At 35.8% G+C, this 18418-nt stretch overlaps 1 protein-coding gene across 3 annotated transcripts in view; it reads right to left on the reverse strand.

Annotated features, from left to right (window-relative positions):
- Positions 1-18418, reverse strand: part of Ptpmeg2 (Protein tyrosine phosphatase Meg2) — a 787512-nt gene that overhangs the window by 116783 nt on the left and 652311 nt on the right. For all 3 annotated transcript variants that reach the window (XM_069826415.1, XM_069826414.1, XM_069826417.1), the window contains one exon: positions 6431-6565. In XM_069826415.1, coding sequence (XP_069682516.1) covers positions 6431-6565 — 135 coding nt within the window. The remainder of the gene's footprint in view (positions 1-6430; positions 6566-18418) is intronic.

Below are 18418 nucleotides of genomic sequence, written 5' to 3' on the forward strand. Positions count from 1 at the left end.
AGAGATGATTGTGGTTGAGGAGAAATTTATGAAGGTTGCTGATTAAAAGATGACTGTAGTTTACGAGATATTTTTGGGGATTACTGATTAAAAGATGACTGTGGTTGAAAAGAAATTAGTGTTGCTGATCAAACTGTGAACTTACTGGAAGGAAAGTTGGTTTTTATTATGGACTAGTCGTACCCGTGCGCTCCGCTGCACTCATTAGAAATAAATATAAAGTAATTACATAATTAAAATACACCACCTTATTCTAGTGCCGAGGTCATGGAAAGCATGGGGCTCTACCTCCATGCCCCCCAAGTGCCTTCAGGGCATGTTACGGGGATACCTTTATCTTTTACCTTTTTATATAATTAAAATAGGTCATTAGATCCAGGGAACATTCGTGTTTGATAGAAGGATAAATCGTTTATTATGTTACTTAATTTAAATTGTATTTAAAAATTAAAATGCGATCATTTTGATCCAGAGATCACTCATTTGGTCATAAAAATTATTTTAGGAAATACAGGAAACGAATGTACAGAATAACCTATCAAGTGTTTTGTGCATAAGAAGCTATTTTAATCTTACCTGTCCTCGATTGACTCAGGAGTTACTGTAATAACATTATAGCATTATGTCCATCTAGAGAAACTACACTTTCTAATGGTGAATTAATAATTAATTATACAAATCTGTTAATTTAGCTTCCGATATTACTTCATACAAACACAGAAACATTCTCTGTAGGCTATGTTTCATAGCTCTCGATTGTTGTTGACCAAGGCCCCTTATAGACGAAGTCATTTGTTTTTTATTTCATTACACCACCTTAGAGGGCGTTGTTCCTGTAATTTTGAAATTCGTTTATCTCATTAAATATCAGTCTTATCAAACTTTTGCATAGAATAAAACTTATCGGAAATTATTTTTAAAAAAACTTTTGTTATGTAGGCCTAATATTTTTCATGAAAATTAATAATAAGGGAGATATTTCGATTTATTTAATTCAAGCCACCTTATAATCCCCTTTTTAAATAAAATATTTTGAATACCATATAGCCTAAATTCTAAGTTACAACGAACTTAATTTATATTCCAATTTTCATATAAATCGGTTCAGCCATTATCGCGTGAAAAGGTAACAAACATCCAGACAGACAGACAGACATACAAACAAAAATTTCAAAAAAGCGATTTTCGGTTTCAGGGTTGTTAATTATATATGTTAGGACCAATTATTTTTGGAAAATCGAAAATTATCAGAAAAATTTCGGCTACAGATTTATTATTAGTATAGATATACTCGTACATTTTTCTGGGTTATGGGTAAGTGTTATAGGATTGGTTGTTATAAGGCATGGTTCCCAAACCGCGAGTCATGTACACAGCTGAGGGAGAGTGTGTGATTATTTACAAAATAAAACAAAAAGCTCTTTATTAATATATACGTACTGTGTGTTCAGAAACATAAACAATATCCATTATAAAAAAGGTTTCAGTAATTCTACACTAAAGTAAAAAATAATTTTTTTAATGTGATAAACGTGTCTTTTTTCAGAAAGTATCTCTCAAATCTGGACTCTGTATTCGATATACACATAGTGGTAACACTTTCAAGTTCAATGAGATTTCTCGTCTTTCTTTTGATGGCAATGATGCACGAGAAGCTTCTTTTGCATAAAAAGTATGGAGCTGCAGATGTTATAAAAATTAAGACTTTTTTTGCAAGCTCAAGGTATTCATGCATTCTCTTGATATACATACCTACATACATACATACATACCACATTGTTTAGAGCAGCGGTTCCCAAAGTGTGCTCCTCAGGGGCTCCGTCCGCGGAAGTTATAAAGATGACAAAAATTGCTAATTCCATCTAGTCTCTAGCGAGGAAAACGGAAACTACTTCCATTAAGCGAAAAATACTTTCTGAGAAAGTAGTCTGCGTTCTTCTCGCTGCATGGAAGCATTAATATTAGATCTACCACTGCTCTGAGATCTACTAGTCACTGGAACTATCTCGATCTTTCTTGCTTGCCAAGCACTCAATGATTCTCGAAATTTATTTTATTTTTTACATACTGGGCAGGCAGCGTTTGTTATTCGTGATACGTGGAATCTACAATCTATTGACTGTTACGTTACCTCAAAAAGTATATATACTGTTTACCTGCATGTTAATTTGATAGCAGATGTGTTAGCTAAACTTTCTTGAACCGGAACTGTGGCTTAAGACGGGCTCCCTAAGACTAAGAGTCATTAGCCATCAACCAGTGCTCAGTCAAAGGGAGATAACAGCTATAACCTTACTTTCAAAGGAGATAGTGCGAATTCCTGGGAATTGAGTTCGGAATATGTAGAACATGATCCTAACTCAGAGTCTACGATGCCTAGTGTAGAGGTATTGAAAGTAACAAACGAAAATATTGTGATTTATATTTAATGATAAAACACACATGTTAGGTCAATAATACAGTATTCATTGATTTTATGAAATACATTAAAGGTGATTTATATTTGGACATGGGATTCACTGAGTTTGCTGATGAACGTCCACAGTGTGTGGTTTGTAACAAAGTTTTTCCCAATAGTTCTATGTTCCCTGCCAAGCTTAGACGGCATTTCTCAATTTAAAAATTCACAAATAAAACTTCACACTACTTCGAAAGAAAAAGTGACGAACTCCATGCAGTTCAGACAAAATTTTACCTCATGTAAAAAAAACAACGAGAAAGAACTGAAAACGACGTACTTGGTTAGTCATGACCAGACTCTTGCTGAAACTCTTATGAAACCACTATTAGTGAAGGTAGTGAAGTGCATGGTGGACAAGAAAACTGCAAACTTGATTTCCAGTGTGCCCTTATCAAATAACACTGCATAATCGAATCCAGAATCTATGAAAAGACGTAAAAAATATAATATTTTCCCGTATCAGTTAAACGAAATTTTCGTTACAACTTGACAAATCCACGGTCTGTGCCGGATTAGCTATGTTAATAATGTTTATGCGGTATGAATTTTGAGGTTCTTTCATGAAATATTTTGTTCTGCAGCCATTGCCATCTTCTACAAGCGGTACTGAAATTTTTTCTTCTTCATTGAAAACTCGATACCGTGGGACAATTGCATTGACGTGTGCACAGATAGTACAAAGGCCATGTTAGGTCCTGTTGCTGGCGCTGTTACAAGGATCAAGAAAGTTTTAAAAACTGATCAAGTAGTCACTGTGTACTACACGACACGCTCTCGCAATGAAAAAAATGCCAGCGTTATTAAAGCAGGTACTAGACAACGCCGTCAAAATTATCAACTTTGTTAAGGCACGACCTTCGCAGTGTAGGCTACTTAAAATCCTGTGTGAAGATATGGGTAGTATACATAAGTCATTGTTAGTAATATTACACACAGAAGTGCGATGGTTGTCGCGCGGTAAAGCGTTGTCCCGATTACATGAACTTCGAACAGAAGATTCTTCACTTTTGAATTACCAGAACAGTTTGCTAGCAGATTATTTGAATGATCAGGAATGGTTGTACAAATGATGTTACTTGGCAGACATTTTTCAAAAATGAATTCAGCACATACATACAAGGTAAACGAAAGACTATATTCGATGCTGATGACGAAATTGTCGCACTGAAGAAAAAGATAGCGTTTTACATAGAAAGCGTCGACAATAAGGATCTTACGTTTCTCATTGACTTCAAACTTTATAGAAGAAAATAACATAACAATGAATGTCTCATTCATAGCAATAATGAAAGAACACCGTGACAATTTGCTTCAAAATATAAATTCATACATTCCAAGAGACACTCAGGAATCGATTCTAAAGAAATATGAGTGGATTGTAGATCCATTTCCAGTGATGTCAAAACCAGCAGCCCTCACTGCTTCAGATATGAGGTCCTCATAGACATGGTTTCGAACGGCCACTGTCAGGCATAATTTAAAAGCAAACCATTTCCCAAATTTTGGGCTAAGTTAGGGGAGGAGCTTTTGATATTAAGTTCAAAAGCTAAATTTCTCTCACTGCCTTTTGGTACTGTGTACCTCAGTGAAACAACCTTTTCGAGCTACACGGCTACAAAAACAAAATATCGAACTTGTTTGGACACAGAAGACGATATACGTCTTCAACTAACTTCTATGACACCGGACACTGACAAACTCTGTCGCAAGAAACAGGCACATTCTTCACATTAACTTCGGGTGTACATGTAACATTGTAACAGTTTTTAAATATCTTAACTCTTGTTAATATCATTTTGTAGATTTAAATAAATTATATCCAGTACTTTTTTACTATTTTTTTTTTATTTAAGTAAGTTATTTTACAACGCTGTATCAACATCTTAGGTTATTTAGCGTCTGAATGATAGGTGATAATGCCGGTGAAATGAGTCCGGGGTCCAGCACCGAAAGTTATCCAGCATTTTTTTTTTTTACTATTATTTTCTTGATTTATATATATATATATATATATATATACTTTCGTTCATGTATCGTGTGAAAAATAATGCGTCATAGAACGTAGACAGATAAAACTAAAAAGTAAACATTTCTTGGGGCTCCACGAGAAACTTTTGTTTCAAAAAGGGCTCCGTGGCTGGAAAAGTTTGGGAACCGCTGGTTTAGAGAATAGGAAGGGATCTGGAAAAATATGTTCTAATTTTTAATGCGCTTGTGTATTCAACACTTCAGAGCGAAACTGGAATTTCTTTATAATTGCTGAATGCTTTTAAAGTTGGCACTATGCATATTAGGAAGGCGTGGTTTTCATCATCCTCATTTTCTTTATACTCCTACCATCTTCTGTAAAACTTTCTCGGATTTGTTACGTTTGTAGAAGTGTTTTTGGTAGGTGAATATTTTTCTCTTTTTCCTTTATCTGTAGGTATTTGTTTATCATCTACCTCTTGTGTATTATCTTGAGTGGCAGATGTAAGTTACATTGTACCGAATTCCCTTGAATTCATTGGAAAAATTGGTTTCACACATGAGTCATGATAGGTGTACTTCAAAACTTTATTGGCACCTGATCCAGATTTTAGTCATTTTGTTTTATTTTTACTCTTCATATAGACATATTTAGCAGTTTGTGTCTCCTACGTTGAAATGTAAATAAACCAAATGTGCACACTAATACGAATCTTGCACTTTTAATGACACTGTTATTACTAACTAAACACGATCTTCTATTTGCAAATCCATTCTCGGATGAAGACAAAATCGGTGTACTCTTATTGACGCGGGATTAAAACTTAAGTGCTACCTATTGTCCACACAGTAGGGGTGGGATCTGCCACTGTCTGCCGACAGAAACACCGGGAACGTTCCGTGTAGAAAAACAATACTAAATTTATTGGAATGATTTAATGAAACCAGTGATGTGAACTATAGCCTATTATTACACAAGATGGTCAACCTTCCAGCAGCAACTGTTAAGTGGTACAATAAGATTACTACGATGTACCGAAGTACATACGGAGTTTCAGTGTAGTAATTCTGCGTTTCCATTGATAGAACGGAGAAAAATTCTCTCCGGCACCGGGACTCGAATCCGGGTTTCCAGCTTTACGTACTGGCGCTTTATCCACTAAGCCAAACCGGATTCAAGCACCGATGCCGGATTGAATCTCTCCCATTTTAAGTTCTATCTACTTTATTTCCCACCTAGTCACTCGTAATGCGTGCACCTCTGTACTTGTGGTTGGACATTGTGTCTACTGCCACCCATACTGTGACACGGTACATGAGGGTAGGCCAACAAAGGGGAACATAGTAGGTAGAACCCTAGATAATGTATACCCAGATTGCTCGGCCTTATAGGCTTTGACGGTATCAACTTTTGTCAGATTTACTATGCTGCCATCTAGTTGTTACATAAGAAGTCACGCCATAACTCCCATTTTAATTGAATTAGCGACTGTACTGCCCTCTCGTGTTCGTTTACGGCGGACGGGTGGCGATCCTGGCGGTTGTTCTCTTCAAAGTGCTACCGATTCTAAAATAGGGATGAACAATCTGTTATATATGTGATCTGGGGTGGAACTTAAAATGAGAGGGATTCAATCCGGCATCGGAGCTTCAATCCAGTGTGGCTTAATGGATAAAGCGCCAGCATGTAAAGCTGGAAACCCGGGTTCGAGTCCCGGTGCCGGAGAGAGTTGTTCTACCGATTCACCATAGGTACAATAAAAGTTAAATTTGCTAATGACACATAGTATTTTTTGTTAATTGATTTATGTATTACTGTAGTGCTTTCATTGTATGTTGTGTTAAAAATTAAATTTTATAAGGACAAAATATAATTAACATTTTGAAGTGCGGCCCTCGAATTTTTAATTACGAGTCGAGTTGGCCCTATGCAAGTCGAGTTCGAAATGGCTGCTGTAAAGTGGCAAATTAAAAAACATATTAATCTAAAATTATACCAACCTGAGGTATACTAACAGTGAACACCCTATCTCGCAGTTTTTCTCGTACAAAGAGTCGCAATATCTTGAAAGGGGCTTTGAACCACAGTGGTGCAGTCACAATTAGTACCTTCTTCAGTTTAGCCGGATAACCACCCTGCAACATGACACACAATTCATATTATAAATATAACTAAGCTAGTTCTTGTGAAATTAGTAATAGAATGTTCATAAATGCGTACAAATTACAAACAAATATTTAAAAACAGTGAGAATATTATCTAAAAATCATAATTAATTCGCTGTTTTGACTAGAAAGATTACAATAAAATGTTCACCGTATACAGAGCGTTCATTTCAAAAACTTCTCAGCCTAAATGACTATATAATTTAAATTACATTTAATTAAACAAAAAAAAAACACATCAATTTAGATATTGAGGGGGAAGTTTAAAACCAGCCTTAATTGCATATTAGTTTTAGTTAGTATTCAATCGATTATACACCTCATTAATTTGTTTTCGTATCTTTTGTTTTCTGTCGTCACCTGGAAGTCCACAAAATAAACTGTTTTTTCATCCTACAATCATCACAGTTTTTTGTTACGTAATTTCCTAAATTTAATCAATAAGGATGATTTATGTTCTCTCTTAAAGGATATACAACATTTTTAAATAATAATTTAATACACAAACACAACTATTACATGAAATGCTCAATAGTATTTGTAGCTTTATTCTCTTCAGCTCTAATCAACAATAACAACAATCTGGGTTGCCAGGCGACAACAGAAAACAAAAAATGCGAAGACAAATGAATGAGGTGTATAACAATTTAATACTCTTTCAAATTTAGATATCACAAGATAGAGGTGCCATTTGAAATTTTAAAGTGAGGAGGCTGGGGATAAGAGGGCGAAAACTAATATGCAATTAAGATTGGTTTTAAACTTACCCCTCAATATCTAAATTGACGTGTTTTTTGTTTAATTAAATTAAATTTAAATTATATAGTTACTTAAACTGGGATGTTTTGAAATGAACGCTCTGTATATTTATCAATATTAAAACAAATAAAAATAAAATACAATGAAGATTAAATGTGTCAGGTATTACATTTTTATTATACAGACTTGTTTTAAAGGATTCATTGTTATATTAGTAGATTAAAAGTTATTACTAATTTTCATTAGATTAAATTTCTGGAAAGTATGTTTGCAGCTAATTTGAAAAGTTGTATATACAATTAAGATCGAACCAACAAATTTCTGAAAATCAAAATCATGCACTAAGTATAATCTTGAAAGTATTTTCTAGTAGCGAGTACATAAACACAACCTCAAAACAGGAAGGTAATTATAATTCATGCGTCATGCTCCAGTAACTAAGAAAAGTAAAACTTGGGGTAGTGCATTATGATGCAGTCGAACAGATGAGTTTTCTTTCTGGATTGTAGACAATGTAGCTAACAGGCAGTCAGAGGAAGGCCATCTCAGGATTACGAGAGGAAACTTGTCTTAATTCCACATCCTCTTCCTCTTTACTCATTCAATGATACCCCCCTCCTTGACTGTTCTCTCAAACTTTGCCTCTTCAACAACTGAACTCAAACTTAATCCCGTCAACTACTTCTCCCTTTCTCCACCATTATTTTCATTTCCCATCATCCTTTGAACTGCTTCTCATGTCATCTGCACTCTCTTTGGTTATCAAGCTTTTATATTATTTGTTTGTTATCACTGAGAAGTACTCATCAAAGTAAAGAATTAGTGAAATGATCCCTTTATTAGATTGAGCCTTGTAGATGTATCATGCTAACTCTAATGATACTCATGCTTCGTTAGCTGAATAACTAAGAATTCGACTTTCCATCCAAGAGGGTGAGATTCAAAACCACACGACTCCAAGTGAAATTTGTTGTAGGCAAAGACGGTCTTGCGACTGGTTTTCTCAAAGCACTCCCGTCTACACTAATATCATGTTTACATTATTGATAATCATCCATATCACTCATACAGAAAGAGGGGAAACTACTACACTATGCTGTATTCCTTAGGAGCAAGGTTGCAAGATTACATTTTTTTGCATTGTTACGTGTCTTCAAATGTGATAATTTTTTACTCATGTCTGTAATACATTTTTATACGTTTCCCTGACAGTGTAATATTGTTGTTGTTTAGCCAACTGTTCGAAGACAGGTCTGAACCTCATAAGTGAAGAGACCACTTATGAGGCAACTAGGCCAGGAGATAATGGGGTAGAGTGGCCAGTTCCTTTCCCCCTCCATTGCAGACATCGCCGACTAGCTACATATTACACTAGTCAGACTTCAGATGCATACAAACAATTTTGTTCTTCCTCTGACACATACCGTCAAGTGAGGTGCACTGCCTGATAATAGATGTACGTATCAGCCAGAACCTCAATAAGAGGGAACGTAACATATTATAGTTTAGTTAATTTCAAATTCGAGTTCAAACTATACTAAAGAAGACAAACAGTAAAAAATTTACACTTAAACATAATTAAGTGATAAAAGTTGTTGGATTGTGTTGCAGCAATTTGTTAAAGATTTTTTTAATCTTGTGAACAGTGCCAAGATTTTTCAAGATGTGTAAACATCATCAAATGATTGGCATTTTCGCTTAATATGTGTGAAATCCTATTAAAAATATGACAATGAAGTTTAATTTGCAGTAGCCAGGTTTAGAAAATGTTGACTACAATATGTACCAATTTTTTTAACTTAAGGGATCTCGTACAAGGAAGCAAAGACAAGAGTTAAGAAGGTTTTTTCTTGTAGCAATTCCACAGTTTCTCAATAATTAATAATCATTCTCATTAGTAGCAGAGAAATTAACCTAAAATTGTTGCACGATAAGACATTCCCACGGGATCAACTTAACATACGGTTAACGTTTCAAGAAAGAAGTGATCGTAGGGTGACGCCCGAATTTGACTGATCTGTCTCTTAGCTCATTTCACAATCAAAGAGAATTTCTAATGTAAACTAAAATATAAGCCTACAAGAAACATCACAAGATATCCAAATTAATGCATCAATAAATCACCAGTCAGAAGGACGAACTTTGACAACTGAATACTACTATAGATACTGTATATAAAAGAAGTGAAATTTATTAAGAAATGAAGGTCTTACATAACAGTAAGGATCCAAGACATAACATCAGCATTTGTGAATAAATGTAAAATATATTTGAATACAATGAAGCAGAAATTTAATTTCATTTTACCAGTGAATGACCATTTGTTCCGGTTTAAATCTGACTTTACGGGATCATCACAAGCTCCGGTTTTGTTTCACGTGGCTTTGAATTCTATCCTGTGTATTTATTGTAATGTTTTAATCGTTAATAGTCATCATAAATTAGGAAAAAAAAGGATTATGGAAGACAAAACACGTTGTCTGCTTGAATAATATCGGAATTCACGAAGAAATCATACGGAATATCAGACAATAACGAAGTTCTAATCATCTGAATACGATGCCGCCATTGAAGGACGAGTAGATTAATGTTAAGTTTTTTTTATTACCGAAATGATCATTCACTAGCACAGCAACTATTCACAGTGATAAGACAGAAGAGTTTACAACATTACGTCTTGTAGAACAATAGCAACTTAGTATAGTGAAGGAAAGTAACAAACACAGATAATCCGAGTTAATGCAGGAGAGGCACTAAATGCAGGCCTGTCAAGTGTCAGCTTTTACGGCTGACATCAGGATTTTTTTATTATACTTGTCACTGTGTAAGCGCGACATACACATGCCAGCTTTTTTTTTTTAAACAAGATATATGTCAATCTTTTTTTAGATTAACGCAAGCCAAGTCCTTGTTTTGAACAATAGAGGACACTACTGTCTCCAAATGTTCAGTTGACATTGGTTGAAGTGTTGATTGTTTGGAACGATCCATACAATGAAACTGACTAAAATGGTGTAAAAATATATGAAAAACTGTGCAGGGTTGTGCAAATTGTTTTAACTTTTCCCCCACAGCAATGCAACAGATGAAAGAATATTCAGTCGTATCCGACAAAATAAAACACAGTTCCGTTCCAGCATGAAAATAGACAGAACATTCTCTTCTCTTATATGTTGCAAGATGAATAATTATGAGGAAAAATGTTATGAACAGGAATTTGATGAACAATTCTTACAGAAAATATGTCGCTGACAACTACAATAAAAGCAAATCTAACAAATGAACTGACCTCTTCTTTGAAGTCACTACTTTAAGTAACAATTAAGTTCAATGTCAGCCTTTTTTATCCTTCGTCAGCTTCTGTAGATACAGATATCAGCTTTTCCTACATTTGAAACTTGGCAGGCCTGTAAATGGTCTAGCAGATAAACTGGTATGAATAATCAAGTACTTTCATTATTAGAGATGTAACTAACAAGATGGTTAGGCAGAACTTCGTCACATACAGACTGTCTTAAATTTCTACGAAAAAATTCGCAAAGTTATAACATCACCTCGAGCCATCATGATGCGTGATTTAAGACTCAACAGAAGCTTCTAGGTCGAAAAAATCGTAGAAATAATGTTACGGTCTGGCATTTCTCTGGCGTGAATAGTTCCACTTGCTTGCATTGCACTTTCCGACGTCACTGTGAATCTGAAGTCGCACATCATGATTGGAAATGACGACACACTTGGTGCATTTTCTTATACCTTGATGTCTCGGGGGAAAAAAGTGGCCTGGAATGTTGCATTCCTTAACATTTTCAGCATATCCTAGAAGTTTGTCGGTCAAATTTTGTGACAGCCTGTGTGTACAGATCTTGTATTGAGAGAGGCTGAGAGAGGGAGAGATGGGGAGAGGGTTAGAGTGTGAAAGGAAGGGAGGAAGAGAGGGAGGGAGATAGATAAATAGAGAGACAGAGAAGATCGCAATGTGTTTTAATGCTCTGATACCACGACTAGGATAAGCCGTTTGCAATTTACTGGTCACTTACCGACGAAGATAAAATAAAAAAACTGTAAGAGATTACTCGAAGAAATATCTTATTGTAGTAAGGAGAAAAGATTAAGAAATTATTTTAAGGCTTATTATTTTGTCGGTTACTTCAAAACAAATAAAAAATAGTTAACATACAAAATATGTAAAACAAACAGAACTAGCCAATAAATAAAAACACTTTTTTCACAAACAAGTTGTAATACATCATTTTAACGTAAGAAATTTCATATTATAATTATTCTAAGTATCGCAGTTGTTTTTCATTGTAGTACCAATCAGTTTCCCTATTAGTTGACAATAATGAACTAGATCTAAACTTATATTAAATATACAGGTTGAACACACAACATCCATCCTTTTTCTCGCTCTGAAATGACATTAACCGACATTTTTACAAGAGTTGTACCCCAAAATTCTGGATTGTTATAAAATACGGAGATAAGAAATTACAAACGATAAAAATTAAAAGTTTGAGACTTCTGTAGGCAAAAAATAACGAAATCATCAGCAATTAAATAAATAAAGTTAAATTAAGAGGAGATAAAACATGAATAAGAGTACAGGGTTGTTTCCGATCTCTGATAACGAATTTGAATGACATCATGTGCGTCAGGAGTCACACGACAGCTGAATTGCGGCGAGAGCTGACAGACCAATAGTGAGTGATTTCATAATCAGATTGCACGATGTCTCACAGCAGAAATTCCCAAATAAATCGAGCCTTTTTGGGAGGGGTACATTACGACCCTTTCCAATGTCAAGTACAGTTAAGTGAAAATAAAAGAAGCCTGCAATGAACGAGGTTTCGTTATTTCCAAGAAAGGCATCTTCTGTATACTTAATAAGACTGGTAAAGCTCGAAAGGAATTAATCTGCATCAGCTCATGGGGTGCGGTGACTTGTGACGGAGGGTGGATTTACTTGCTTTTTCGACTCTGGAATTAATCCCATCCGAGCATTGCCAGTCTTATTCGGTACACACAAGATGCCTTTCTTGGAAATAACGAAACCACGTTTTTTTTTTTGCAAGCTCCTATGATTTTCTCGTAACTGTACTTGGCATCGGAAAGGATTGTTATGTACCCCTCCCAAGAAAGGCTCGATTTTCTTGGGCATTGCTACTGTGATACACCGTGCACTCTGATTATGAAATCACTCACTATTGGTCTGTCACCTCTCGCCGCAATTCAGCTGTCGGTATGATTCCTGACGCACATGTCATTCAAATTCGTTATCAGAGATCGCAAACAACACTGTATATACATAACCAGGAAAGTATATAAGTAAAGAACATCTTAAGTTCTAGACATGCACTTCAAAAATTATGACGACAATGATATGATAAAAGCAATAATGATTATGATAACAATAATAATAATGTGTTCCAAATCACGGATAAGATCTGTTGACTCTCGGTAACAGGCAGCTTCCGTTTCTTATGCAGTTTTAACTTAGAAATTAAAATTAAAAATATAAACACAGCAGTTACAAAATCGTAAACTTTGAAATTAATTATGAAATAATAATTTAAATTGTATAAGTTTTGTTATAATTGAAGAGCTTTCTCTCAAAACAAGTCAAATCTATTTTCAGTAATTTGACAGGAAGGACAATCTTACTACCTACTGTCCTAAAGCGAACATCTGACAATAACAGAGCGAAACTTCCAGCAGTACGCGAAACCTTGTAAAGATGACACTTTGACTCTCCACGTACTCGCTTGCTGTCTCCTGCATATCTTCTGGCCGATAATTCGAATCTCCAGTGTCTGTTTCACTAGGGCTCAGAAGTTGGTGAAATATATATATTTTTTTCTGAGACATCACAGACAATGCAGGATGCAATACAAACTAGTTTCACTTCCACACGAACTAATTTAGCCTATTTTTATTTTTATTTTTACATTTGTCGGTCTTTTATTGTCTACTGGTCATATGTCAGGTAATGTTCTACTTTTTGTTGCATTTTTGTCCCTTGCTGCTTATGAACGGATTTTTTTAAAGATGTACTCGTAGTATATATTCGAGAGCCTACTGCAGATTGCTTACGCAATTCGATTTCGTCTTACAAGAATTTTCCTTTGTATCTGCCTTGACTCCTTACCACATGCTCCATTCAACGCAACAGAAAAATACGGTAACTGCAGTGCCCACAGTCAGCATATTTTATCACACAAGTGAAGACGTAAAATGCCGAAAGAAAAACAAATGAGAGAAAGTTTTTTGCGACAGTTAGTGACTGAGTTTGATGAGAATGTATTTTCCACAAATGGAATTATACTATTTTGTCTGTATTTTAAATTTTAAATGTGATATTTTCAGAAATTTAAAGTAATTTTATAGGTCATATTTGTGATTTTTTGGTCATAAACTTCCGAGCCCTATTCATAATCTCCGACTTGTCACTATGAAAACCTCTTCTTCTCCATGTCTTGGCTGGCAGCAGCTACCTTCGTACTCAGCTGTTTCCTAAACAAATGCGCATGCACGAAGAGCTTCTGTTTCCTGAACAAATGTGAAGGTTCAAAAGACTTCTGTTTCCTTCACAAATGCGAGAAGGACGTAATGTGTTTCGATGGAAATCGAGCTATGGACTTGATTTGTTTCCTGCCTCAATTTTACTTCATGGAATTGAATTCCGAGGGAAAAATAGAGCAGATCTCTGACGAATGCAAAGAATACTAGGAATACAGCAAAAAGTCTTCTTCATTTTTGTGGACTTAACTCGTTTTGGGAGAAAGCTCTTCAACTGTTCTCTTCAGCTTTTGAGTCATTGTTCTTGAGTTCTATCTCGTGTAGTTCGTTGTAAGTAAGGGAAATTTGTGGTATTCTATAATTGGATATTCAGAGTATATTCCACAGTAGCCGTATTTTAGTTTTGTTTAATAAACATAGATAGGTCCACATGAAAAAAAAGTAAATGACGTATTTTAAGTCTTTCTAGAAATTACAAAATTAATGTAAACTATTGTCTAGTATTGTCTAGTATAGCCATAACGTGCTATGCGCTATGATTGGGCCCTAGGTGTTAAGTAAAACGAATTTACTTGCAGTGGGATCTGCATTTCAGAATGTGAGAATCAGCAGGAGAATTCCCCTGTTTATTAGCGGTTCCTCAACCCGCAACAAGAAAGTGTCCGAGAAGTTGCATAGCACATTAGGCGTCGGATTATGTTGCGGTCTCCAATACGTTGTGCCTTTAACAAACCTGCTCAAACTAGGTTGTCCAAGAACAGAACTACGTACATACTTGCAGGTTTCGTAACTACAGTGATAAACTCTGAAAATGAAACCCAATAGACGAGAACAGTGTAATCAGCTTGAATATCTCAGGCGGAAACTCGTAAGTCTTGACTTGTTACCGCTTTGTTAGTTACACTGAAACCTTAACAAGATAAATGTTGCTATAGGATAGCCCCTACATGGATGATCAAAAGCAATTGTATAATTTCAAGAACGAATAGAAGACATACGTAGGTTTAATGCTGATAATAATAATAATAATAATAATAATAATAATAATAATAATAATAATAACAACAATAAAATAATAATATTAAAATAAGAAAATAATAATATAATAATAACAATAATAATGATAAAATAACAATAAAGTAATAACTAAAATAATAACACTAAAACAGTAAAATAATAATAAAATAATACAACAATAACAATACCAATAGTAACAATAATAACACGATTACAACAATAATAGTAATAATATCAAGAGCAGTAGACGACGACGACGGCGATGACGTCCTCCCTCATCTGAACAGGATTTCGGAAAAGTATCGACGGGTCAGTTCAATAGGAAAACAACTCAAAATTTAAAGTTTGAGAAAACTGCATTTTGAAGTTTCATATTTCTGTGAAAAATCCAATTAACATTATTATAATTTGAAACTTCAAGTATATGTATATATACAGTCTGTATATATATATATATATATATATATATATATATATATATATATATATATACACATATACAAACCATCATTAAAAGAATTTGGAGTAATTTCAATTATCCTTGGATTTCTTCTCAGTAAAATGAAACTTTAAAATGAAGTTTTCTCAAAACTTTAAATTTTGAGTTGTTTGCGCGCGGCGCGCATACGCACACGCACTCTCTCTCTCTCTCTCTCTCTCTCTCTCTCTCTCTCTCTCTCTCTCGTAAGTAATAGAACCTCCTGATCATACAGTTAGCATGACCTAAGGATGTCTCTTAAGAAGGGACAAACCTAAGAAAATGGACACAAAGCCAATTCAAATATGTAAATAGGGGATAAAGGTCTATTTCCTTGTGGATAACTGAACCTTCATCCTTCAAATTTAAAATGAAAATACTGCCATTTTAATCATAAAAATAATACAATCACCATCTATAATGCTTATTCAAGGATTGAATTCTTCGGCCAGTCTCTTCTCATTTTTGTGAACAGCCTTGTTATATTGTCATTAACACTATTTAACACAATACAGGACACAGAAAAGACATGGGCATTCATACTATCCCTGTGGACTAGGGCGGAAACCGACACATGAATCAATAATGAATGTCAAGGAAAAATGTGAAATACGAGAATTCGACGAACTGTATTCCTCATAGCGCTGAGGTCGTACAGACTCAGAAACAAAATTTGGGCAACCTGAATTTTCAAAGTTACAGTGGCTGAAATTTTGTTTCTGGGCCTGTATGACCTTAGCGCCATGAGGACTACAGTTAGTCGAATTCTCGTGCTTACTGAGCATGCGCAGTATGTTATAACTGGACCAGGCTGTGGAAAGATATTTGTTTGTTTAGATGCGGAGTTACCCAAGAAGGAATGAAGATAAGGTATTTCATTGTAATGAGGTATAGCTTATTTCATGCACGACTTTTGTAACAAGAGGTCAACACACAAAATTGTCAATTTTGTTCTTACAACTTCGACATATGCTGTATTTTCATGTTATTTTTAAAATGTCCGGTATCTTAGCGTATAACTCAGTGACAAATTCGCATTACTGCGCCGACAAAGATTTTACTTCCCTTGCCGCATGCCACTCAGCTGTACTGACATCCATCCCAAACATTTTATGAAGTACATAATTATATACTGTAGATAATACATTTCCATCAGTTTTGCTGTGGTCTAAAGGCAGCCTGGGCACCAATACCTCAATCGAGTCACTGCAGACTACCCCTTAACTCCCCACTCCACCTTTCCCGGCTAAGATACCAATGTTTTGGCCCCATACGAGTAGACAGGAATGTAAGCACTGCTCAGTGACGCACGTATCACAGCTTTTACGAACTTTTGGTTGGCGTTGGTCGTCTGAAATCCACCACTGGTGCACAGTGCCTTACTGTGCGTTTGTTTGTATGGCGGTGCAAGCGAGAAGGGCATGAGCGAGGTCTTCTCCATTCCCTTTCACTTCTCCGTTGTGCCCAGATCTGGTCTAAAGCATCATGTCAATACTTGCGTTATGGACTGAGCGCTGTTTAGATTCTTCAGTATTAGTAGGTTATTTTACGACGCTTTATCAACATCTCAGTTTATTTAGCGTCTGAATGAGATGAAGGTGATAGTGCCCGTGAAATGAGTTCGGGGTCCAGCACCTAAAGTTACCCAGCATTTGCTCATATTGGGTTGAGGGAACACCTCGGAAAAAACCTCAACCAGGTAACTTGCCCGACCGGGAATCGAACCCGGGCCACTTGTTTTCGCGGCCAGACACGCTAGCCGTTACTCCACAGGTGTGGACTAGTCTTCATGGGGTAAACAATTTTCTCAAAGTTTCTGGCAGTATATATGGGACCAGCATCGTGATGAATTTGGGGAGCTGGAGTGGATAGCGAAATTCGGTTTCGCGAACCAGCTACAACGACTGCAGGTATCATCGTGCTAACCACATGATATCCCCGTACTGGCTGGATGATCATTCACCTCTGCTGAGGCCAGCAGTCGGCTGGTCAGTCCTGGCCCTCAATGAGCTGTCGCGTCCAGGATCATCATCAAGTATTATACCATGTGGTCTGTTAAGGCCCATTCACAATGAAAATTAAACATAACAGTAACATAACCACAGAATTTGCGGCCAGATTACCAAATGAGATCATTCACAAAGATTCACATGAACACTGACATGAACATTGCCGTTAGACGTTAACAAGAAAGTTTGCAGACTCCAAACTTTCATGCTTATCTATGCTTACGTGATTTGCAAACAGTAGGCCTACACAATCGTGAAGCGTTGAAGTATACGACAGAATATGAGGAAATGACGTCGTTGTTGTTTCCATGGTTACCAAGTATCTTTGCGGTTATGTTTATGTTCCCATCGTGAATGATGGTATGACTTCTTGATTTTACCGTGACGTTTACATTTTTAAGTTAACGCTCACGTTATGTTTAAATTTCAATGTGAATGAGCCTTTACTGTCTCATGACATATTTTAGCCAATGCCCAATAGATCTCTTCCCTCTGGGACGGTACCGCATGACCTCCTTGGGGATTCTTCCTCTATTCCAGGGATGTCAAAGCGTCTGTATTACGTGCTCATACCACAGTCTAGTATATACAGTCACGAAGTTGAGAGTACTAGGAACAATAGACTGCGCCGGTACTATTTCGTATCAGCTGTGATGAGGTAATAGTAGCGATCCTAGTGGTTAGCAACTATCTATGGATGCATATTCCCTACGTTTTGAGCTTCGTGACTGTATATACTAGACTGTGCTCATACTACAAGAATTACAAATCCAACACGGTTCCTTTTTTAGCAAGATAAGGTACGTACAATCATCGTTCTTAATGTTTTGCGGGTTCTTGAGAGCACGCAATGCAGGCGCTTTGACATCCTTGCTGTATTCTTTTAATATGGTAGTTCCAATTTTCTCTCAGCTTTCTAACATTGCCTATGTCTCTAGTTCTTCAAAGATGTCTGTATTCTTTTCAAAGTCCCATTTTGAGTAACAAGCAGTCCGTCTCATGAACCTCATTCTCATTCTTGACTTAATCCTTTAAAAACAGATT

This window comes from Periplaneta americana, chromosome 5, assembly GCF_040183065.1.
Source record: "Periplaneta americana isolate PAMFEO1 chromosome 5, P.americana_PAMFEO1_priV1, whole genome shotgun sequence".
NCBI classification, from domain to species: Eukaryota; Metazoa; Arthropoda; class Insecta; order Blattodea; family Blattidae; genus Periplaneta; species Periplaneta americana.